This window comes from Ambystoma mexicanum, chromosome 14 (genome assembly GCF_040938575.1).
Source record: "Ambystoma mexicanum isolate Mex_15411 chromosome 14, UKY_AmexF1_1, whole genome shotgun sequence".
NCBI classification, from domain to species: Eukaryota; Metazoa; Chordata; class Amphibia; order Caudata; family Ambystomatidae; genus Ambystoma; species Ambystoma mexicanum.
In genome coordinates, this window is record NC_090940.1 from 111,019,124 (window position 1) to 111,044,742 (window position 25,619).

The 25,619-nt window shown below is 45.4% G+C and overlaps 1 protein-coding gene across 2 annotated transcripts in view; it reads right to left on the reverse strand.

Moving 5' to 3' along the window:
• The window catches only part of CDAN1 (codanin 1), a 563,981-nt gene that overhangs the window by 83,801 nt on the left and 454,561 nt on the right, over window positions 1–25,619 (reverse strand). For both annotated transcript variants that reach the window (XM_069638655.1, XM_069638654.1), the window contains exons 20-23: window positions 23,524–23,673; window positions 17,091–17,154; window positions 12,018–12,096; window positions 10,067–10,233 (exon numbers count right to left, since the gene is read on the reverse strand). In XM_069638655.1, coding sequence (XP_069494756.1) covers window positions 10,067–10,233; window positions 12,018–12,096; window positions 17,091–17,154; window positions 23,524–23,673 — 460 coding nt within the window. The remainder of the gene's footprint in view (window positions 1–10,066; window positions 10,234–12,017; window positions 12,097–17,090; window positions 17,155–23,523; window positions 23,674–25,619) is intronic.

A 25,619-nucleotide genomic window follows, 5' to 3' on the forward strand; every position in this document is an offset into this window, starting at 1 on the left:
CTGCTCTTACTCGTGTTCAGCATTGCTCAGAGTGTCTTTGGGTTTTGCATTTTATTCGTGTGAGGAGAGCTAATTAGTATCATGTGTATGCATTTAGAATTAAGTGCCTGACTAGATTAATGGGACATGTCCAGTACGATGTGTGAAAGTTAATGTTGTTACTCTGAGTCACCCTCTTCCTCGGCCCAGTGTTTGTATATAAAGAGGGGCGGAGGAGTTGGGACCTCCGAGCATCCTAAAACATAGGATGGGTTGGATAAACAAAATAGGGGGGATACCACGTCTCACCATCGGCTGCCTCACCCCCACTCCCTGAAGACCCCTCACCCAGGTGATCCTCCCGCACTGGTCCATCCCCAGGGTCTGGATCCAAAGACGATGGACGTGCCATAGCTACCTGAGAGAGAGATCCCTGGGGACTAATGGGTGAGACACCCTCTGGTTTTTCACAATACCAAATACTATCACATAGGCTAGAGTGGGGGGAAAATATTGATGGTTATAGTAAAAGCCCTATAAATGTACACATCACATAACACTGCAAACCTTTCTAAGAAGCCCCAACCTATCTACCCATCAACATTCTCAGGTAAATAACCAGTTTTGGTTTTAAACGTTTTACCAAAGTTCTCTTTTATTGGACATATGGGTTTTAATCCAATAGTCCAGCATGATTATAGTGACAATTCATAAGAGGGTACTGTGATGAATCCAATAAAGTCATCAGACAACGAACCAGCTCCGGCATGCCACCTGCGGTTGCTGGACCATCCAGTATTACCAACCTTAAGTCCGGATCGGGAGACTTCCGATGCGCACACGACTGGCTCTGTTCCTTCTGATTCTGCTACTCAGCTTTCTAGCAAAACCTCCGACCGGGTTCTTAAAGAGCCTTTGGGCTCGGTTCCTTCACTCAACCATTCATGGTTCAACTTTCCACAATCTTCACGCCCTGTTCTACCATCTTCGCCACCACGAACTTCCAATACTAGGAGAATGAGTGATGTATCATACCAACTCTAAAGATACTCCAACAATGAAACATGACATCTTCGCTATTATGTCTTCAGTCACTATAGCCCTAGCGCCTTTCTGCAAGCTGTATGAAGCCATCAATGATTCTCTTAAGGATCACACTTCAATATTCGCAATGATGCACTCCAAGCTCATCTACTTGGAGGGCTACGTAAACGCTTTGAAACGCTGAAAAAACGATCCAGCGACCTTGCCTCACTTGAACCACCTGAACGACGCTGATGGAAATGACTTGAAAGCATCAAACCTTGGTCATCGGACAACCACAGACCTAAGCACGCAAACGGAACCGAGGGACCCGAATCCGAATGGAAACTTATTTAACCAGAAGGGAGCGAACCCCAAAGATTTCTCTACCCGGCCCTTGGGCCCAGCAGGGCACTCGTCAGCTAAAACAAAGCAACCCTTGCTTTCACTCTTAGATAACGAGGTGTTGTGCTTGGATGACACTCCTCTTTTGCAAGCAAAAAAGCCAGAAAGACAGGGCAACGTGAAAAAAACGACGCCAGCTAAACTGCCTGTTAATAGCAGTGTCAGTTCTACAAGTACAAATATAGCCCAGGTCAACATACCACAAGTGTGCCTAAAAACTGCTAGCACACTGAAACCAGCTGTACCGGGGCCAAAGAAAGCCCTGGCTATTCCACTAGCGACCATCCAAAATAAAGACGTTCTCAGTGGGGCTGAAGGAGCACAGGCAAAGGATCCTTTGAATACCCAGGAAGCAGCTCCCTTCAATCAACGCTCCCCTCACACAGCTGAAGACTTCCTCGCCCACAAGGCATCGATGGACCTCAGCCAACATCTTGAAAGTGCTGAGGTCAGTCAACCAAGAGGTGACACACAACCACCAAGTTGGGTTCCGCCAACTCTACAAACTGACAGTCGACCCTTGCAGCTTCCGATCCTTGAGCGACCGTTTCAAAAACTTGCCGGACTCGCCTATGTTAACTGCTAACTCACAAACGAGAGCTCAACCAGCGATCCTCAGTATCGAAAACTACAACTAAACACAAATAGGGTGGGTCCCACCTTCAACTTGCGCCAACGAACGGGAAACTCCAAATATATGGTGTTCAACCTGATGCAGCCTTTCATCACTTAGGTCCATCAAATCTGAAGATTTCAAGACAGTTGAACCATCTCATGAGGGAAAAAAAGCATCCCGTTTCCTCTACACGACGTCCAATGGGGTGGACGACATTGCTAATAAAGGCCTCTCATACGCTTTACAAACAAGACCTTGAGCTAACACATCTAATAAAAGAACGACAATGAGTTGCTTGTACACAAACAACAGCAGAGGCTCTCGCAAGATCAGAGCCCGTGACCTAACTGGGAGGATGAAGTATATCCTGCTTCCAGGAAAGAGGGAGAGAGCGATTACAAACCACGACACTAACAGCCTTGCCTTCCGTAAGAAAAGGCCCTCGAGCAAGGTCGTCCCCAGGACACAGCCCAGATATAATTCAGCCTTTGCCACCAAGGGGAGACCTCCATCATTTGCTAGAAGGCCCGGCGAAAAGTTCAAAGGATTCCGCTGTGTCAGTGCGGGACTCAACCCTCCCGAGCAACGCCGATTCCCACAGACCAGATTTACAGAAACAATCATGGTCGTGGTTTCCGAAAGCATTGACAACAAGATTGCACAAATAGCCACAAACGTGAAATCAAATCACTCCTACCTACTCCCTTTCTTTAGCCTGTTGGAACACCAGGGGCTCCTCCACCTAACAGCCCCCGGAGAGATCAACCTAGGAGCGTATGACATATTATGTCTTCAGGAGTTGTGGCTAAAAGAAAAACCAACTTTGGACGGCTACGAAATAGCCTTCTCATCGACGATGTCAGGAGAAAAAGGTCGACCTACCTCTGGTTTAATGATTGCAGTCCGCTTGGAAGCCGCCTAGAGCTTGTAAAAGTTCTTCCGGAAACACTGTTTGTTCTAGCGGTTCTACTCTCATGGCTTTGCACAGTTCCAGGTACTGGATCCCATTATTGTACGCCTCTCCTCATTATAAACATCTACTGGAATCCAAACGGCATCCATAGAGAAACGCTGTTCGATTTGGTGACACCCACATTGGACTTTTCATATTCCGAGCTAAAGACAGCAGATATATTGATTTGTGGAGATCTCAACATCAATTGCTCTCCGGACAAGGCCGAGTCAGAAGATACTACAGCCACCCAGACCATCTTACGGGGGAAGGAGTGGACCAAGTTAATGTCATCAAGAAATGTATTCAACACTGCCACTTTCATGGCTCAAAACGGCAAGATACCAACATGGAAACGAGGTTTGTCAAACTCCATCACTGACTACATTTTCGCATGACAATCATTTCTTCCCAACTTGTCAGAAACAAACATCCTGCAAACAGCTCAAAGTGACCACAATTTTCTGTTTATAAAATGGTCATCTGTTAAGCCACACAACTCTTACTACTTGGCAGACGTCGAAGCAGTAGACAAGGGAAACAGTCTACGGGTATACCCGAACAACATCAAAGCCATAATAAATTCCTATAAAAACCTGGAAAACTGCACTGAAGTGGACTATAGATCACTCTTAGAAGCATTCAGAAGTTCCAAACCAGCATCCAAAAACAGCGCTCATGAGGAAATCTGTCATACTCACATCTTTGACGCTGTCCTGGTGTCAAAACGCAACATGGTCCGCAAAGCCAAAAGGACAGCCTTATGACATAACACAGAAATGAATAGAGTTCGTGCAAAAGAGGCCTTAAGTAGCTATAAATCTTGGCTAAGATCGTATCGCCAGGCCCTTTAACAACAGGACTCGGAGGCTATGTTAAAACAAATCAACAAATCAAATCAACTCCCGAGACTTCTGAAAGTTGATAAGACCACTGGGCAAAGCTACAGACACAATCCTGACGAATGGCATTGCGGAATCAACTTGGATACAATTTTACTCTAGTCTGTTTAAAACTCCAGAGCAGAACTTAACACCCTTATTAGCCCAGACAACTGGCCCTTGGGTCGATCGGCATGACACACCGACATACTGTCAACGATAAAGTTGAAAAACTCAAGGGCTACTGGGCCCGATGGTTTAACTAACGAGAATCTAAAATCGTCTCCAGCAGAATGGGCCAAATTGCTGAGTTTAATCTTCGAAAGATGCAGCAACCAAAGAAAAATTCCACCCTTGTTGATGTCGTCAGTGATTGTACCAATTTTTAAAAAGGGCAGCAAAGACGATCCTAAGAATTTCGACCTGTGGCACTGCTAGATGTCATAGGTAAAGTATATGGAAGCCTGCTCCTGAAACATTTTCAATCTTGGGGAAAAAAAAGCCCCTTGCGAAGACCCTTTCCGATCTGGGTTCAAGAAGGGGACAGGCACCAGAATCAACATTCTGCTTCTCGGTATTCTGAAAGCAAAAGTTTTGGAGGGGAACTCGAAAATATACCTAGCCTTTATAGACTTTACTCGGGCCTTCGACCTAGTCAATAGAGCAAAACTTTGGAAGAAATTAGCCGATTGGAATTGCCCACAGGAGATCTTGGGCCCTTTGCAAGCTCTACACACAAACACCAGCATACAAGTTCGGCTGAGCACAAGAGGTTTACTTTCTTCTGGAATTCCAACTGCCAGAGGGGTCAAACAGGGCTGTCCCCTTGCCCCGGCTCTTTTTTTGGCATACTTTGGCGACAATGAAGCAAACGCGGTGACCAGATCCTTTCCTCCAGCAATTGGTCAAGCTAAAGTCCCCCGGCTTTAATATGCAGATGATCTAATCCAACTGGATCAAACGCCAATAGGTCTGCAACGCCAACTATACGTTCTTTCTAAGTACACAGCAGACAACGACCTTGAAATAAACGAGCTCAAAACAAAGATTATGGTTTTTGAAAAGAAGAGTCTGAAAAGAGGAAAACCGACCTGGCATCTAGAAGGAGTGAAAGTGGAACAGGTCTTGGACTTTAAATATCTAGGGGTCTTGATCGACTCCTCCAAAAAAAGACAATGCAATGCAATTACATCTACATGCCAAGATGCGAAATCTCATTTCTCAAGCCAAAATCGTGGACAGAAAATATGGTCGTTTTTCACTATTGCCGATAATAAAGTTCTATCGGGGGAAAGTGATTCCTGCAATCACATATGGGGCAGACGCAATGCTGTCTCTTCCGAAAATACTATGGTCATCACTCGAAAGCCTGTTTTGGTGCCTAACTTCAACCTGCCAAAATCGAAGCCTATAGTGTTAATCAGACGTGAATTGTCCCTAACCTCTCTTGAGGCTATCGTAGCTCGATCCAGCATAATGCTATACCGGAAAATCATGGCTCCATCTAGTCCACTGATCTTCACATTAGTAAAAGAAGAGTTGAACAAAGGCCAGTACAAAATGCTGTCCCTGTGGGAAAACAGTTGCAAACAACCTTGGCGGAATGTGGCAGCTCAATCGAAGAACTCGTCTCAAATCCAACTAAAACAAAAAAACGTCTAGATGAAACCGACTGGATTGCCACTTTAGACAAAGCCTCTACTTACAAATTGACCCGGCACCTGTCTGTGACGTTTAGAAAGCTAAACGAGCTCCAACCATTTTTAAAGAAGCATCCGAACAGAAAAATGCGACCAACCCTCCTTCGGGCAAGGCTGAACCTACTGCCTTCGAACGAGATCTTAAAAATAAGAGGAGCCTCAATGACCAACAGTTGCTGTTTTTGCGACACACAATCAAGCCCGGAATCGCTTCAACATCTCCTATCGTGCCCTGGCACTAGACACTGTAGAACACCATATTTGCGCCACCATTTAGACAAAAGTCACCTGGCAGAAGAGGCGCTGTGGTGGGCACGACTAATAGGGGGCCTTAGACCGTCATGGGCGATAGCCGCGGCAAAAATTCTGGACTTAATCATCAACGGCAAACTAATGGAGCCCTCGAATGAGATCTCGCTTGTAGCAAGATTTATGTGATCATTGACTTATTGGTCTACATTTTAAAATAAGTGTTTTTTGTTTTAAAATTTCTGTTTACTTCTACCCTACTTCTAATTCGATTTTTCAATAATGTTTTGAAGACTTCATTAAATCTCGTAAATTAAAAAAAAATAATAATAAAGTTATCATTAATTCCCTGGTGGTAACCTCCTCCCATGTAGCCATGGGTCGGCAGCCGCTACATGATACTGACCCTGGGGGTCAGCTATATTAGGGAGGATCACATGGGAGAAGACAGCATCCGGGGGGTTGTATTGCTACATTGGATGAGACATGGTATCTCCCATTTACCCGTTAAGACAACCCCTTTATACCAAATACCCACATGACCTATTGCCATACATCTACACCCCCTGTTAGGGAAACTAGAGAAACCCTTTTCAAAAGCTCTGCAAATCAGACTTCCATCCTTGGTCTAAAATGTGAAAGGTCTAAGACAACCTTTTCCAGTTCTATTTTGTCACCATATAAAACTGGTACATCATTTGGAACTGTTGAAAGAGATTTTTCAAGTAATATGCATCACTTAACAACAATGAACTCTTTTTCCCACAAAATCACCCAAATACTGGGACGAAGAGGAGACAACGAGCAACGCATAGTTAAAAGGCTTGCTTAGTCCGGCTGAAGCACGTGTCAATGACTATTGGGTTGTGTAGCAAAAAAACACACTATTAGAGAAACGGGGTGCATGGGAATATGCGAGTGGTTTTGTTATTGTGAAGCCTTAATTCAATCAAAGGGCTGGTATACATTGTATGTACTGATTTTTTGTGTGAATGTGGTTACAAATGGGTACGCCTGATCAACTTGTTATGCATGTAGTTGCGGAAATAAATGGAAAAATATGCATTGAAATGAAGATCTTTTGTAATGTTTTGATATTGCCAAATGTCATCAATGAATTCCAAGTAAAAATAAACAACAATTAATGTTGTACAACACATGGTTATAATTTAATATAATCGGTTCTGTCCATCACTTAAGGTCTTGATCTATTTTTTGTTTAAGTATACGGATTACCTAGGTGATCAAGACTGTACCAGGTACCCTTATAGAGTTTATACTTCCCGGGATCTGGACAGAGCCGGTAAAAGTGCATGACCATATATGATATGATAGGATTTGGCATTTATAACATGCCTATACAGAAGTGTTTCAAGGTGCGACAAGGGAGGGGAAACGGAGGGAGGACAAAAACAACAATCTTACTAGGCCTAGTGACATTGAGATTGCACACATGCAGGGGAGAAGTGTCATGAAACCTCGGTACTGTCCCCTCTGGTCTTCCTGGTCTCTATGGCACCGTACCATGGTGGCCTGTCAAGCCCGCCAACATGGCGGACGCCATATCAGATCTGCGGTGCACCTGGGACTTCCTCAATAGCTTGATAAGCGCCCCGCCCCTGCGGTACAGCGCGTCTCAACGCTCCGTAGTTTCCGAGTTCTTCGGACACTGCTATTCCTGTGTTCCTGTTAGTTTACCTTCGGATCCATTGTCCTGCGGTTCCATCCTTCTCTCCACCCTTCCTGGAGTGTTCGGCCTCTGGCAATTCCTTGCAGTCCTGCAGCGGTTGCCTTCAGACCGCTGCTACTCGTTCCTGGGTTTCCGGATCCTTTGAACTTACCGCGGTTGCCTCCAGACCACTCCTATCCTCCCTGGGAACCCGGTCTTCTCCCTGGATTGTTGAAGAGCACGCACTCAGAGCTACCCTGGGAATTAGTGCTTCCTGAGTTATTGCTTCACCTGGGGCTGAGCCCCCAACTGACTACTCGACAGCGTGGCCTCGGAGGAAACCCGTCCTTACCTCCACAAGACCCGCACCTCTAAGAAACGCGGTAAGCCTGAACCCACAAAGAAGAGACTTTCCAAGCCTCCACAGGTGAGCCCAAGTACAGATACTGACAAGAAGTGCCAGGGGGGTTGGAGGATGGACAAGTGCAGGACAAGGAATCAAAACACAAGTAGTGCAGCCAACAGGTGGCAAGTGCGGATGTTAGGAGTGCAGAAAAGGGGACTGTAGGGTTATAGATACATACCACAAGTGCAGGGAGTGCCAGGAGGCAGTGCGGGTATGCAGCTGGACAGGCAGGGACCTGGGCCCGAATTCAGAGGGTTGCCAGGTGAGCAGTGCAGGTATCACACAGGAGATCAGCAGGGGAGAGAAAGAGAGAAAGCAGAAGCAAAGCGGAAGGTCCCAAGGTGCTTCTGGAACCGGAGATGGTTCTGCTCAAGAGGCAGGTAGGCTGTTCCAGAGGGAGGCACCAGCCGAAGAAAGAGATCTCCCCCCAACTCGTTGCTTGGAGAAGCAACTGACCCTCAAGGAGAGGAGGTAGAGGAGCGAAGAGCTTGAGTAGGAAGGTATTTTCGTAGAAAGAGTTGGAGGTATTGCGGTCCCAGGCCCCAGAAAGCCTTGTGGACAATGCAGAGGGTCTTGAACCTGATCCTTGCCACCACTGGGAGCCAATGTAGAGATTTCAGAGATGGAGAGATACGAGCCCTGGGTTGGAGGCCAAGGACAAGTCTTGCAGTGCTGCTCTGGATGAGTTGTAGAGGAGAGTAGAGGCAGGTAGATTTAGAAAGAGGCTATTGCAAGAGTCCAGCCTAGAGAACCAGAGCTCTGGGGACAGTGAGCCTCTGGGGCAAAGTGAAGAAAGGGAAAATACCTCTGAGGAAGTGCAGCTGGTAGTTTGACTTCTTAGAGGCGACAGATGTGAGGAGAGAAGGAGAATGTGGAGTCGAAGCTTACCCCGAGGTTCTTAACCTCACAGGTGGGAGCTGGAAGACGGACAGAGACTAGCAGCCAGAGGGTGACAGGAAAGGAAGGCGCTGATGAGCCGATGAGGAGGATCTCAGTCTTACTGGTATTAAGGCAGAGATCATTGGCGGCACACCACTCCTGGATTGCGGAAAGACAATCCAGGATGAGAGAGTGAGAAGAGACAGCTGAGGGGAGCCTGAAAGCGAGTTGAGTGTCATCTGCATAGCACAGAAAGTTGGAGCAGAGAATAGCTATGCAGTGGGCGAGAGGTGCCAGGTATTCGTGGAACAGCCAGGGAGAAAGATTAGACCCCTGGGGAACACCACAGGTAGAGAGAGATAGAGGAAAATATGGCCATTTCATATCTTGTACTGGTGTAAGGCTGCCAACAAAGCCAGAGATCCAGGAGGACAGGCCTTAGACAACCAGGTTAGCCATTTTGATTACAACTTCAGACAAAAGGCTACCAAGCTGTAAAAATAAAGCTACAGTGCGTGCATAGGAGGGCAATAGAAAATGTAAAAAGTGGTCATCTCTGCCACCTTACGGGATACACTGCATAAGTGTAAAAGCACTTACGGTAAAAAGATATGGGACACTCCTCGAAGGCGTTACGTTGTCCTCCCTTGTGCCCATGACAAGTGTCCTACACGTGGCTGCACGCCTCATTAAGGGTCTGTGCGGATACTACACCACCCCGGCCCTCGCCGACCCACACTGGCTCCCACTGCAAACACAAATCATCTTCAAGTCTTGCAGCATCCTCTATAAGCTAGTCACCCAGCTACCTTGCGGAGAAACAGCATCTCCGATGGACAGCCTCCCACCAGAAGCCAGGACACTTGCAGACTTGGAATCCGCCACTGCAAAAAGAAAAGGACCAGAAAACAAGTTTTCTCTGGCTATGCCCCAACACTATGGAACCTCCTCCCCATCAGCATCAGACTTGCCCCCACGCTCCTACAATTCAGAAAAGAACTCGAGACCCACCTCTTCAAGGAATCTCTCGCCCCAACACCTAGTCCATCACATCGCCCCTCGCGCCACCAGACTCGCTAGATGGAAGTAGGGGACCTGTTGACTTTCTAAAAGAGGATAGGTCCCAAGAAATCAGAGATTGCTAAAAGCCAGCATGACCTTTGCTGTCCTTTTTTCTTTTACTAAATATAGTTGTCTATGAAAATCCAGCAACTGTACAGTACAATCCCAGGATTTTATTTCGAACACAAGGACGAACAAGGCACAAAACTTGCCAAGAAAAAAAAAAGAAAACTAAAGTTTCTTACTTTAAATTCCGTGATGACCAGAGCCGGACGGTGATTGGTTGTGTGATCACAGCTTGCAGGACAGGTCTTTGTTACCCCCTCCACGTCTCCTTTCATCTCGGTCACCGCAACTCCCTGTGCTTTTAACATCCGGCTGAATGTGGCTTTCACTTCTCGTTTGATCAATGCTGTAAAAAAGAAAGGCAGTGCACATATGCTTTTCCTTACTACTAATGGGAGAGAAATGCAAAATGCCAACAACAGAAGAAACAGGCAAAATCGCTTCTCAAGTCTCATTTCTTTGCTGTGGTGACAAGATAACTCCAGGTCACCTAGACACCCCTTTTTCAGGCTTTTGCTTTAATTTCAGAAACAATGCATCATGGGAGCTGAGGTTTCTCACTCCCTTCAATAGAATACATTGGGTTTAGGCACTTGCTAGCGATAATTAGGAAAAGGAGAGCAAAGGACCTCTGAAGGTCCCGGAGAAATGGATCCGCCAGCATCCTTTTATTGGCAATGAAGGATGTATTGATTTAGTTTCTTAGGAGTATCTGCAAAGCAGTTATTTCCAATTTCTGGTTGATTGCACGAACACTGCAGTAAAGCCTTATTTTGCAAAAATATAGTCTGACCGAAAGATATTTCAAACATGTATCCAACATAACATTTGTGAAATTTGAGGACATTGAGATTATGTGTGCACTTTCACTTCCGGATTAGCAGCTTCACGTGGACGCTTGAACGCCGACACTTGTGAGCATGTACAACAGGCACATTTTAAGTTCAAAGATCACGTCGTCGGCGAATGCATGCAAGCTTCTGGAGGCCAAAAAATATTGTGCTTTTTTAAAAAGGTATGTCAAATCAACAGTAAAACAAACCCCCACAAAAATAAATCATAGTTTGCATTGATCAAATGGTATATGGAACACATGATCTAATAAAGTAAGTAACAGGGCTGGCTGAGCTATGAACAGGGAACATTTCCAAACGTGCACCAGCAACAGGAGAAGCGAGCTTCTGCTATGAGGAAGAAAACAAGAACAAAGAAACTAAACGGGCTAAAGAGATGCAGGGAGACTGGAGACGGGCAAAGCAGCAGTGCTGAAGGGTGCCGCTGCGGCAATATTGGTTGCCCGGCCCAGATGTAGGAACCGAAAATCCAAAAGCTGATGCCTTGTCACCATGGAACACTGCATCCAAAGAGATGAGCTGTTCCCAACGCCCTGAGACTACGTTTGTAGCTCAAAAGAGCTCTGATCCAATTTGCTTTTTATGGTTTGCATCCAATCACATAAAAGTGCAATTCACAATAGATGGTTGCAGATACACCAGTGAACAGGTGATTGGGAGTTGGTATAGTACGTTGCACGTCCCTAAATTGTGTGAATGTTGGGTGATCAGAAATCAGCGAGATGCATAAAGCTGTGTGAAACAGGGACTATAAACAAGTGATTGTATCATGCACTTTGTCAATGTTTTATACTTTGTATTGATATTTGTTTTCAGGCTTGCATTACTTTGCATGCTGGTAAATTGAAAGCTTCTGTTCAGGATGGGGAAAATAAAGCTACAGCGATGATATAACCGTTTGCGCAACATGTTGTAGAACGATTTATAGATTTTCAGATTAGATTATGTGATTTTTGCACGTTTTAAGTAATCTCTATAAAACACCCTTACTCCCGGCAATTGGTTCCCAGAGTAAATGTTTCCCATGTCCAGCACAGAGGGACTAAAAATTGAGAGAGAAAATAAAAGATGAGAAATGAAACTGAAGCTCTCTAAATCACCTCAAGCTACACTAACCTAAACTTCAAGGCATGCCAAAGTTTTTCCTGTGTGCATTTCAACCTTTGAAACACGCTTTATAACTCTGGGACTAGTACTCAAGCTTATTTGCAGTTCAACAAAATCAGGTCGAAAACGTAACAGTCTTCAAGAGTTCTGTTAAATGCCCATTGCTTACCTGTGATGTTGGTGGAGAGCCAGCTACACGCTTTTTCTATGGCCAGTCCAACTGCAATATCCTCTGCGCTCTTCAAAACCTTGAGAAGTAAGTGAAAATGGTAAGTCTAGCATCATGGGAACCTGTCGACCACACCATACAGAATCGGGTCTAAAATCCTAAGCCGCATCCATGAAAAAACAACAACCCTATATCCACCCATATCTTCTCAATGTCAAAATCTACAAGGAAGTAGCCAATCTATCTGCAGTCTTTACCTCGCCTCTGCCATCTCAGGCCCTCTGTACTGCACTGGCCACCCATTTCACTTCTAAAACTCAGGACATTCTGACCTCTCTTCTTCCCCCACCTCCTTGGCTTCACCCCTACCCCCACCCACTCTCTCCTTCTCACCTTTCACACCGGATGAGGTCCGAGTAGTCCGCTCTAACCGATGTCTCCCTGTTCTTCCAGAACCATCAAGGACACCATCTCCTACCTCGCACCAGCTCTTGCGGACTTCTGCAACCACTCCTTGGCCTCTGGCTACTTCCCTTCCTCTTTCAAGCATTCCCTTGTGCACCCACTCCTAAAAAAGCCTTCAGCCAACCCCTCGTTTCCGGCTAACTACTGCCCTATCTCTACCACACCCTTCCTTGAGAAACTCCTGGAGAAGTTTGTCTCCACCCCCCCCCCCCCAACTGACCCAACACAATGAGCTTGTTGGTTGTTTACATGACCATCAATCTGGATTCCAAGCATCCAGAGGCATAGCGCCTGCTCACCTGAACACCCATGAAGAACTGCTTGCTAATCTTGAATCTAACTCTCCTGCTATTCTCATTCTCCTTGACCTCTGTTCCGCCTTTGACACAGTCAAGCAATCTATCCTCATAAAGCGGCCCCAAGATATCCTTGGTATTCAGACCGGGCACTGGATTGGTTGACCTCCTTCCCCACTGACCCCCCCCCCCTCCCAGGTGCTCCTGTGTTCCTTTTCCTCCACCACCACTCTCTATATATATGTGGTGCTCCCCAGGGTTCTATCCTTTCGTCTTGGTTTTTCAACATCTACATTGCACCTCTTGCTCATCTGATCTCTGCCTTCTCTCTCCTAATTTCCAGTGTTATGCAGGCAACACACAACTCTTCAAGCGCCAGCCTCTTCCTCCTCTTCTTCCTCCTCCTCCTCCTCTATCATCCCTGACTGCATGTCTACCATTCAGTCCTGGTGTAGCTCCAACGATCTCAGTCTTAATGCCAGTAAGACTGATATTCTTCCTATTGGGTCACCCGTTCCCCGTTTCCCTCCTGCACTCTGGCCACGTTCTATGGGCCATCCTCGCTCTCCTTCCACTGAAGCCAGAAACCTTGGGTAATCTTCGAGTGCTCTGTCTCCTTTATTCCTCACATCTTGGACCTTGCCAAGGTGGCTCACTTTCAACTTCACCTCCTTCGAGGCATTCTCCCTTGCCCTCATCATCCCCCAGAAGCTCAATGTCTCTTGAGCTCTGGTCCTCTCCTGGCTGGATTACTGCAACAGCCTCTTCCTCAACCTGCCTCTCTCTTTCCTCCGCCCTCTTCAACTAATCCAGAATAGGGTTGCAAGACTTCTCCTTGGCCTCAAGCCCAGGGACCGTATCTCTCCAGCCCTAAAATCTCTTCACTGGCTCCCTGTTGCTGCAGGGATCAAATTCAAGACCCTTTGCATCATCCACAAGGCCATCTGGGCCTGGGACCACGATACCTGCAGCTCTCCCTTACTGAACACTTCCAGATCCCTTCGATCTTCTGGCTCCAACTCCCTGCTGATCAAACGTTTCTCCAAGCTGAGAGCTGGGGGCATATTTCTCTCCTCGGCTGGCTCCCGCCTCTGGAACAGTCTTCCTCTCTCTCTGTCTTGAACCAGACCACCTCAAGCTCTGGAAACAACTCAAGACTTTACTCTTCTCCTTCTCTCTCTCCCACCGGTGCTAACCACCCCACAGTCGCTGAGATTGGTGACCTGGTTCCTCAAGAGTCCTAGCCATCTGCCCAATTGTGTCCAGAACCGCCCCCCACTGCACTTTGCTCTAGGCACACACCCGCCAGTTGGGTGGTTTGTCTCAGCCCTGCACTTACCTATTACCTCCCCAACAGGCACCTTCGTATAGCCCCATCACCCCCCCCCACTGGGGTCCCTATAGTAATTACATTCCTACGCCCGCCACCTCTCTTTTTCACTGCACTTGCACGTTCCGAACGTCACAAGGCCTAGTAGGATCGAGGTTTGTTTTATTATTTCTTTATTCGCTATCATTTCCATTGTCTATTTGCTCCCTTCCCTTTTGCCTTGTGGTGCTTTGAAACAATGTTCTTGTTGTACAAGTGCCTTATAAATATAGAATAAATAAATACATACATAAATGTTGAACGTAGGAAAAAATACTTTCAACCCTGCCCAAGCACACATCCCACAGAGCCATTGAAACTTAAAATGCTGATCCTCCAGTGTAGCCCTGATGTTAAACTGTATAAAGACCAGTTCAAAATAAAAAAGTACCTTCACTATTTTCTACTCATTTTAGGATCAGCTGTAGCCCACAATGCCATACCACTGCCAATAACTGCGAAGGGTCGGAAAATCCTTATGCCATGGGACTTTTTTATTTTAGTCACATATGGAGGAAGATGCCCTCTCTGCAGCCTGCAGTTTAAAAGAAATACTAACTCCAGTTAAGCAATAACCCAGAGATGGGGGCAATATAGTTTAGTAATGGCCTGTGGCGCATGTTACCTTAACATGAGCACAGTGCAAACCAAGCAGTATTGCCCCCTAATGAGGGGTTATAGCTATTAGTAGCTTGCCATATATATAAGAACACTATTGTACCGAAGTACAGGAAAGCGGATAGCACTCCAGAGAGCAGCAGCACACCATAATGGGTAGGCTGCAAATAAAAGGGGCACCATCAGAGCACACAAATCAAAAATTAGCCTTTATTGTGCAGTGGAAAAATAGAGAGTACAGGCAGTTAATATATATATATTTTTTTTAATGCAAGTTGTGAAATGGTGGCATGGAAAAGGGGTGTCTTTGGAGTTGTGGTCCTGGGGGGGGTGGGGATTGGAGAGAGGACACATGTTTGGTGGGCAAAACGTAAAGGAGCATGGGATAAAACATAGGTTAAACAATTAACGTTACTCGATTTCCAATTACAATCCATGCAGAAGTACTAGGGCTGAACTCATTTTTTTAAACTTAATTTGACTGTATGAACTGATGAATATAGTGTTGAAAAATAAGGCTCAATTCCAACTAAAACCACCCCATTATCTCATAGGATGCCTACAATGCTTTTTCTGTGGCGATTCCAAATGCCCATGATCCATCATTAGCAAGACCTTCAAAAAACTGCAGTGGGGTCAATCTTTCATCGCTCATAATCCAATATGAAAAAACAACAGTCAGCTGCTTTCCACCTCCAAGACCATTTCCTCAGAACTTGGGGTGGTTGAAACAGTCTGCCAACATGGGGGCGAGGGGACAAATTCCTCGTTTGCATCTGCAATATTGTGGAACGCCATGGGAGTTTTTGCACAAACAGGTTTGTAGAAAATCGAAAACGTGCAGAAGAATCATTGGTTGCTTTGATCATGGAAGAGTGTCTCTATTCTGCCTAGCCACTTCCTGACTCCAACCACTGCGATCAACTGGAAATGAGTGAGCGAGGAAAGCGCCCCTCATCCCTGCTGAGTTCGCAATTCTCTACTGCTGGTCTACAGTGTAGTCTCATGTATCTGTACCTGGTTAAATGAGCCTCAAATAAAATGTGAAGAGCCAAGGCAAAAACCTTCATACATTAATTGTGTAAATCCATGCTAAACCTACTGCAAGCACTAAAACTTGAAAAAGTGAATATTGCCATTATAAGTCAGAACAAAAGGCAGTCGGTTTATTCACGTAGGCCGCCACAAAATATTAAATAAATTGGGAACACTGGTTGCACATTCAAAGACCTCAAATGTGTGCGAACTTTGAAAAAGAGATAGTAACTTAGATACATGGCAGCGTGGCATAAGTTATTTCTGCTGATATAGCAAAGAATAATAAAGGGACACGATTCATGAATCAGAATCCACATAGGTCCCGTTTACATAGGACTCAAATAGACGCCAGAGCCTCTTCCTGGCTGCACAATGGGTTGTGAAATCCTGCTCACTGTTTGGTAGTGATCCCCTTGGCAAAGAATCCACAGTTTAATTGTAACAATTCGCCTCATTTTAAAACAGCAAATCTTTGAAATGATGAAGCCAAAGTGTGACTAGCACCTTTAGTGGGGCAGAAAATAACTTGAAACCGTGATGGAAATGGAAATATTTGCTGTAGGATCCCACTAGTGATGGGGGTCAGGGGAGAGACGATGGGCGCATGGGGTTTCTTGGGTGATTTGTCTGGGGGAGCTGGTCGAAGGAGATTTCTCAGCCCCCATACAGAAACATTTGTTCAGGAGATTAACCAGGAACACCTGGAATTACCCAAGAGAGGATGTTTCCTAGAATATTGCAAGCAAAAGTTTAAAAATGGTGCATACCTTTTAAAGCTACAATGCTGTACTCAAATATTTCCTGTACAGTACAATCCAAACAAGTATCCTGACCAGTCATTCCAGCCGACTTGTGGGTAAGTGTCTCAACCCTGGGCCCTACGACGCGGGTTTGAGTCCCAAAGTCGGCAACATTGAAAGCCAATCAAAAACTCCAAAATCTTTAAAGAGTGCAAATGGATTTTCCCAGATTCACAGTGACAATTCTTTTTTGCCGGATCCGGGAAAGGTCATCTCTATGACCAGCACTGCTTGAAATAACCAAGTGGGTGGGGTGGGAGGTGGTTGGCAACAGTGGGTGGAATTACGCACACAACAGTTATTTAAGTAATTAGAAAAGAGCAAAATAGCAGAACTTTATTGTTAAATCAACACAGTTGCAGATGCTGGAACATTAGCTCAAAGGGAGATTCCATTTTCAGACCTTAAAATAAGGACATTCACTGCAACAAAATTCCCTAAACAAAAGAATGAGCATGGCAAGTTAGAGAACTCATGATGTACATACCGCAAATGAAGTCTCTTCTGGCAGTAAAACTCTTACTGCTTCTGGACCTTTCTTCTTGCAGAATCTAAGGAGGAAAACAAAGGTCAGGATTCAACAGAGCTTCTGACTAATCAGAGGTCTGGATGCCTCACTCAGTGCACTGCTCTACATCACAGAATATTAAATCTCCCTGCCAAACCCACGTCTCTAGATGTCATCATAGATGCCTCAACCACCACACTAGTTTCCACTTCCCAAACAGCACACATACAACTATATGGACATCGAACATGGGTAGAACTCCATTGTGCTACTGAGAGGTCAGGGAAAACATTCCTGTGCATCTGAATAACTTGGAAACCAATTCCAACAATTGCAACGTCAGTCTGTGTGAGGATGAAGATTCTAAAATGTACCCAAGGCATGAGGCCCTGTCCTTTTGTTTTTTTTCAGACAGATTTTCAGACTTGTTTTCAACAAAGGAGTCCTAACTCGAGGCCTCTTCTTGGACGCTGTTCTGATGTGTCCCTGACAGACTCTTGGCCTCTTAGTGTTACAGTGTCCCAAAGAATCTCTTTCACCTGTGGGATTCTTCTTGCACAATTAGCTACGTCTGTACCATATTGTCAACAGAATAGGTTTGGACTGGTTGTGCCGGTGATTTGCGCTACATCCTAAGAGTTATGCAGTGTATTTATAAGTCATTCAAGGACTTACACTCCAATACATTGATGCCATTTATTGTTGTACTCAATAACAGCCAGCACGCGTTTCGACACTGGGTCGTACTCAAGGCAATTGTTGCAATTGGAAAAATGTCCCCGTTAGTGGTGCGAAAAAACGGACGCGGTGCATGCGAATTTCCCCTATGGATTTATAGTCTGCTAACAAGGAACGTGACCAGGCAATGCAATAAACTTTCTTTGAAGGAACCTAGAATGCAGGAGCACCACTTAAGGGAACATTTTTCGAATTACAGAAACTGCCTTGAGGACGACCCAGTGTCGAAACACGTGTCGGCTGTTATTGAGTACAACACTAAATAGCATCAATGTATTGGATCGTGGAAATCCTTGAATGACTTATAAATACACCGTTTAACTCTTAGGGTGTAGCACAAATCACTGGCACAACCAGTCCAAACATATGCTTTGTTCTATGGGGTTAAGGGGAATACCTCTAAGGGCCGATACTGCTGCTGACCACTTAATATTGATTAACGGCTATAGCACACTGATTTAATGTTTAAACCCCTCTATACACCTTAATTCTTTGTGAACAGAATAGACTCTCATGGTCAAGTTGCTCACTCGTTGTTGCACCACTAGGCATGGTAGATGTTGAAGTCCTACAAGGACAAGAAAGACTGGCCATCATTATGCAATATAGGAAAGGAGCCAGAAACTCAACTCATGCAATCAGGCACAAGTAGAAGAGACAGGTACTGGGGCTCTCCCAACTCCTGCACACCGCCTCTGGGGCAAGCCTGGCTCTGGTGAAAACCCCCGGTACGCCTCCCACCCAAGATGGAGAGGAGTCTCCATGACCTCTTGATAGGGTCAGGACTCTGAACCGGTTACACTTTACTTAACTTGCTTAGCTCGGTTCCATGTGTTAATATCCCCGCAAAAATATTGGCATACAAAAATATCGCCATATTTGTGCGGCGATATTAAGGCATGCAACCTGCGGGGGACACCCCCGCAACCCATACTCCCAAAAAAAACAAAAGTGACCCCCCCCAAAAATATCACCTATGCCCGTTCCAGACGACCATATATATGGCAATATTTTTGGTGGGGATAATATTTAGTGATACCCTTAGCTCATCTGTTTTTGGGGCCCTGATCTGCTGCTACGTCCATCAGTGCAGGGGGACTCTGTCTTCATCACAAAATCCCTTGTTGGTATTACACTGCACACATCACTTTAAGGTGAGGTGACATAGGGGTACTTTGTTTCCCCTTTGTCTTTTGTTTTTAGTAACGTTATGGTTACCTGCAGGATGTATCTAGGATGAGCTAGTGGCATTGGATATGTTTCTACTGTTTTTAACTTTCTTGTGTCCACTTCAGAATTTTTCCACCCAATTCCTTTTAGAGTACCATATACGCAAACATGGCCATACCACAAGACTTTGCGTTTTGCATCTTTAATTCTGCCCTTCTTCCTGCCCTGAGAGGGCAGGAAATTCCCTATATTTTAAGCCCTTTCTCCCCAGGCAAAGTCTTGGCTTTCCCAGGCAAAGCATCAGCATGTGTTTGTGGCTCAATGTGGGGGCTGCGACCGTCTGATTCCAGTCCACATTCTTGTCAGTGTGTCTGTTGCTGGGCAGAAGTGGTGGCCAGAGGTTGTCCAGGATTCAACAGAAACGAATAGTGTGAATGGTGCAGATCCTTACCATTGGTTGGCTCGGATGAGACTCCATTTCTAACTTAGGCTAAAAGGAGGACTTCTGCGGCCATTCTTCAGATCGTTGTTGGAGCCAAGACTACTTCAAAGAGCAGCATCTCGCTGAAGATCTATGGATCGTCATTGCAGCCAACAAGCATTGCCTTCAGCAACTGTCTCTGCGAAGACCTGCACCTTTGTTTAATCTCCTGAAGGTCTTCATCGGTGCTTGAAGCCCTGTACTGCTGGAACAACCAGCCTCGGCCCGTGCTCAAAGATCCAGCCATTGGAAGCCTTGGAAGTGTACTGGAACCACCATAGGAATTAACCAGCTCCCGTCTGGGCTATCTCGCATCGTTCACCATTCCAGACTTGGGACTCTGCAGACCCTAGACTAGTGAGACAAGAGGTCTTCTCCTGCAGTTGCAGCTCTAGAGCAGGAAGAAGGGCTTTTTGTAGCACCAGCTTCTTTGTCTCTGCCACAAGGGCCATCTTTTGCCATATGATCACGGTGGCCATTGTTGTCTTTTTCATGCATCGTGTCCTAGGGGTTCTCCAAGGTTGTCCGTTATGATGGTGGTCTTTTCTTCATCATGCCAGGGTAGTCTAGTTGCACAGTGCCAGAACCCATGTTACTACAGCGCTGAACTGCCCACACCAAATTCCAAAATCGAAAATGACTTCAGCACCATAGACTGCTGGTCCTCCTCCAACGGGACCAAGAAATTGAGAAAGTAGGCCTGGCTTATTGAGAACAAACAGAAGTGGTTTTTGACAGAATCAGAGAATGGGGCGGTGTTAACATACCTGTTCCTAACCCTACTTCTCCCCTGCCTGGTCGTGATCGTTCTAGCAGGGATCCCCCACTGGGCTTCCGTTAAAGTAAGGAGATTTGGAGAGGACCTCCTAAGAACTTTGCTTGCTTTGTTGTTCACTACTTGAGACACTTATACCAACATGTTGACTTTGCCAACACTTGTTCAGCCTTCTTAAAAGACTCCTAAATACCTGGTTAATGTCGGGACCGGTGACTGTTAGAGCACTAGGACACATCTCATTTAGCAAGGGAACAGCTTTTTTTTTAGTATAGGGCCGTATTCTTATACATCTGTGGATTGTGTTTGCTACTCTGAATTACTTACCTGCAAGACCTACCACGCGCATACGGTCTGCACGCGCGGCACAGTCTCACTTGCCTGCAAGGTCCCGACAGGTCTACCAGCAGTGGCGGCTCCTTCCACGCTCGTCCAAATGGACCACAGTGTAGCCTGGACGCAGCTCGCAGGGGGGGGGGGGGGGGAGGGAAAGCTGCACACCACATATAGGCGCCACCGAGATGGTCTCCTTGAAGCAGAAGCCCCCCCCCCCCCCGGCTGCCCAGGACTTTCCCAGGCGTCCTTGGTTACCAGGGCAGCGTGTCTTGTGCTATGGCGTGAGATCACAGTATAAAAGGCAGTTTAGGGCTGTATGTCGATGTGTCTTAACGCTCCTATCCTTCTGCTACCTGCCCTGTAGGTCCTGTTCCTACCTTCCCGGATCTTCATCCAAGAGATAAACCGGCAGCTTTCCACAGTGCTTTGGCAGACTACAAAATCTGCACTAAAGATTAACGACACCTCTGGCAGTGTTATGCGCGGTTCCTTTGCCACAAAAATACAGGGGTGCTATACCATGGCATAGGAAGTTCATCCAAACGGTCTGCGAGTTCCTATTACTGGGCGAGTCTACTGTGTCACCTACACTACAAATTCCGTCACAGCAGCTCCCTCGAGATCAAGAGAATCATGAAAGACTTCAGGATCTCAACAAAAGCATGAGTTACTCTGTGACACCTGTTCTCTAAGTGGTTTCATACTTCTGTTTCCTTACAGGCTTTACTATATTTACAGTGTTTTATCAAACAGACCTGTGTGAAAAGTAAAGCGTTGGTGCTCTTTAGCCAGAGACAGCAAGGTGAATGTACAGTTGATGATAGTGTATGCCTAGTAGTTTACTTACCTGTAGTTTTAATTGATAGGAGCGTGTTCAAGGCCTAAAAATATAACTGTATTTGTATACATTCTGCCTAACTTGAAACTATACGAGTATTCTGTGTGTGCTTACCTGCACCCTTCACCACCATTCTAAGACTGAGCCTAACTGCTCAGTCACACTTCCTTGATAGAGTTTGACTTAACATATTAGTGTCTTTCCCTGCTCACCAGAATAAGGTAGCCTCGCTGAAATTGTCCACGGAGACAATGCTGAAAATCCATCTCAACACTTACCTTTGTTTTCTTCACTTTCTTTTCTACATTAAAAAAAGTGATCTCTCGCCTAACCTTAACTGTTTGAAAAGTGGAAGTGCTGGTGTTCTGCAGTCAGTTTTGCTTATGTATGATACTCATTGATAAGAGTTTGTTCATAGGGCTAAAACATATTACTGTGTTTTTTACATTCTTCCCAACTTGGATTATTAAGAGTACTCTGTATGTGCTTAACAGAACCCCGGTGCCACACTCTTGTACGCCTAAGCATTACTGCTCAGCCACACTACCTTGATAGTTTAGCTAGACATTAGTGCCTTTTCCGGATCACAAGAAATGGGTAGCCTCTCAGGACCTGCCGACAGGATTGATTCTGGAAATACATGTTAACATTGGCTGTCAAATACTGAACTGAAGCACCCTCTGACAGGGTTTGCACGCAGCTCCCAGTATTCCTACTTAACATGGGAGTCTGCTTATGATTTGATCTAAACCGGGCACGAATCCAGAAACACAGGTAGAATGTGAAAACAGACCACTGCAAAATAAACCTGCTACTGCAACATGCAAAGATCAGTTTGACAATAAGGTTCTGCCTGTGTCAACAGATATCAGACCTAAGAGACCAGAGAGATCGGGAAGATCGGTCCACCCTAATCAGGTGAGCATAGCTGACTTGAAAGCCTCAAGTAGTCTCACTACTCACTCCTTCCCAGATCAGACAAGAAGAGGTAGGAGCAGCCAAAAAACAGTGCACTGGTAATGGATCGAGCCCAAGGTCTGTAGTTGCGTAACTGAAGAACAAAGAGCACTACACTAAACAATGGTCCTTTGGTTTCTTCTGTTCCGTCCACGTGCTAAAGTATCTAGTAGCTGGACTGGTATTTCGGGACAGCCTTTCAGAGGAAACAGCAGAGCCAGGCTCATCACAAGCGGGCGTGCCACATGAAATACAATGTCACCCTGAAATTACAGCTCAGCAACTAGATACTTTAGCATGTGGACGGAACAGAAGAAACCATGTGACCATCCAGCCTACCTAACAGTTGCGAGCATCGTTCAACCAACCAGTGATCACAGTCACTTGACGCAAGGACCAAGGATCCGGAGGTACTACTATTCATCTTGAATCAGATTACACCTACCAAAGCAGGAACCGACCACTCGAAGATGGAACACAACCACACATCATTGACAATGCAATATGTATTTTGAAATTATGAATGTAACACAATACTATTACATGGTTGTAGCAACAAATGAAAGACCTAGATTCTGTTAGAATTTAAGGTAACAGCGATTCAACTGACCACATACTGCTGTAATAGATATTAGTGAAACTTAGCCTAGATAAAGCCATAGGACTGGCAAAACAAAAAGGCACGTGCGCCAAAGGTAATTGTTGGCTAATGCACACCTGCTGTATGCAATTTGTTTAATATGTCACCCAAGTCACATATTGATATGTTTTGTAACCAAGTAAATCGTTCCAATATTCATGGTAATCTGAATTAAAACATTATTGGCAAACACACCAACTTGTATATGGTAACACTGATGTGAAAGAACAAGACAGCATACTGAGCGCACTATCATGAGGAGACACCTCTTGACCACTTTTAGCTTAATCTGGCTGGCAAAGTGTGCCTGCCCTCTCCCCACCAGTTGCAGACAGTATCACTCACTGTAGCTCAAATCCCTATCTTACTCCAAACACAGACTCACACCACTCTACTAGGTGTAGACTGCACTAGATCAAGATTCTCTAATCAATACATAAATAAAACAAATATATAAGTCAAGGGCTGAGTCCTTACTCTCTGCCTTTATCAAGAGCCTGCCTCCCATCATCATACAGCTGGGCACACACCATGTCCAGGAGCTTGCTGTGGCTGGCATGGTCTTCTGTCACTTTATCCTGTAGCATGACCTCTGCCCTTTTTACCAAGTCTGCCACTAGAGTTGCTCTGGAAAGAAAAAACAAGGTTAAAGCAAATAAATCTGTAGATCTGTTCATATCCACTTCCATTTACCCTTATGTATCAATTCATAGAGACCTTGATGAAATGGCCTCTGGAATGCTAGTCGATGGGACTCGGTCACTGAGGGCTGAGGACTGCCACCCACTCCATGATGCGGGCCCCGGGGGAGCAACACAGAGGATCCCCCAAGCACCACAGTTTATGCATGTCGGTATTTGTGCTTCATACAATCCATTACCCAATTGATCATGGCACCACAGGTACCCTAGCAGATTGTCAGACATCTCCCAGAGAAAGAGTATGCAGTCAGCAACACACTAGAGTAACACTCAAAAGCCCGGCAGCTCCAATGCCTTTGGTGCAGACATCCATAGAGCTTGTAAGGGTAAAACCACATTTTTACAAAGACAGCATGTCATGAGCACGGCTCACCTAGCACTCCACGAAACATACAGGCAACCACTGCAAGCCTTCAGAATCGTTCACACAGTGAGCAGTAGGATCCATACCTTAGACCCCATAAGTGCAGTCCATGCATAGCATGTGAAACTAAGATGGCGCCCAGGCCATAGGATATAATAGGCAGCAGGTTTGCCCCATGGCTAATTACACATCAGTGAGGATGTTTAAAGGAAGTGTGCTCAAACATTTTATGGGCTTAAAAGATGGGCAATAATACAAAAAAAAATGTTTTTAATTAAAGTTCCTATGTAAAATGTTTCACAAATATTGTTTAAACCCCTTTAAAATCAAGCATCAGGAGGCGTCCATTTTGTGAAATGGACGAGCCTCCTGCGCTTGAGTTAATCTCTGCCCTTGCGGCACTAATGAAACAAAAGCCACATGCTGATAACTTATTACAGCGGTGGCTTTTGCTTCATTAATAAGACGCGGAGAGCAGAGAATGCAGGCTGGAAGGTTGCTGCCTGGTAAGTGCTTTTACTTTTAATATTTCAACCTGCGCACTCTTAAATACAACACGATTGTATTTATAATTGCAGTGGTTTTCTTTCTGAGTTTACCAGGCTCCCCTGGGCTGGAGGAGTACGGGAAACTTAGAAAGTAAACCACTGCAATTATAAATGCAATCGCGTTGTATTATTTATATATGCAGCGGCTTTCGATTTGAGTATCCTGGACCCCCCGGGCCAGGGGAGCCCAGGAGACTCCAAACGAAAGTAACTGCATGTATAAATACTATCAAGTTGTATTTATACATGCAGCGCCTTTAGTTTTGAGTCGCCCGGGTCCACCCGGGCCGGGGGAGCCCGGGAGGCTCAAAACAAAAGCCACTGCAATTATAAATACAACGTTGTTGTATTTATGATTTCCATGGTTTTCTAAACACGGCAATCGTAAATACAACAACGTTGTATTTATAAAAGCACTTCTCTGCTCTCAGCGTCTCACTAATGAAGCAAAAGCAGCCGCTGCGATAAAAGTTACCAGCAGGTGGCCTTTGTTTCATTAGTGCTGCGAGGGCAGAGATTAACTCAACCACAGGAGGTTCGTCCATTTCACAAAATGTACACCTCCTAGTGCTTGATTTTAAAAGGCTTTAAACATGATTTGTGAAACATTTTACATAGGAACTTTAAGATTTTTTTTTTGTATTATTGCCCATCTTTTAAGCCCATAACATTTTTGAGCGCACTATTCCTTTAAGTGCAGAGGAGTTTTGCCGTACAGCCTGTATACTGGTGGCCACACTAAGGCTCTTGATCATCCTTAATCAGGACACTGGTGGGGATAAGAAGCGTCTATGCCAGCCACAAAGTATAGGCATTAGGAGTACTGAAGGAGAGTTATTTGGAGTGTGGCAATAAGAGGAGGAATGACGAGAGTGAGGTGGAGACAGAGGAGCAAGAGAGGAGAGCATAGGAGGGAGAAGGGGAACAAGAGCACAGAGGAAAGAGACGAATCAGAATTTT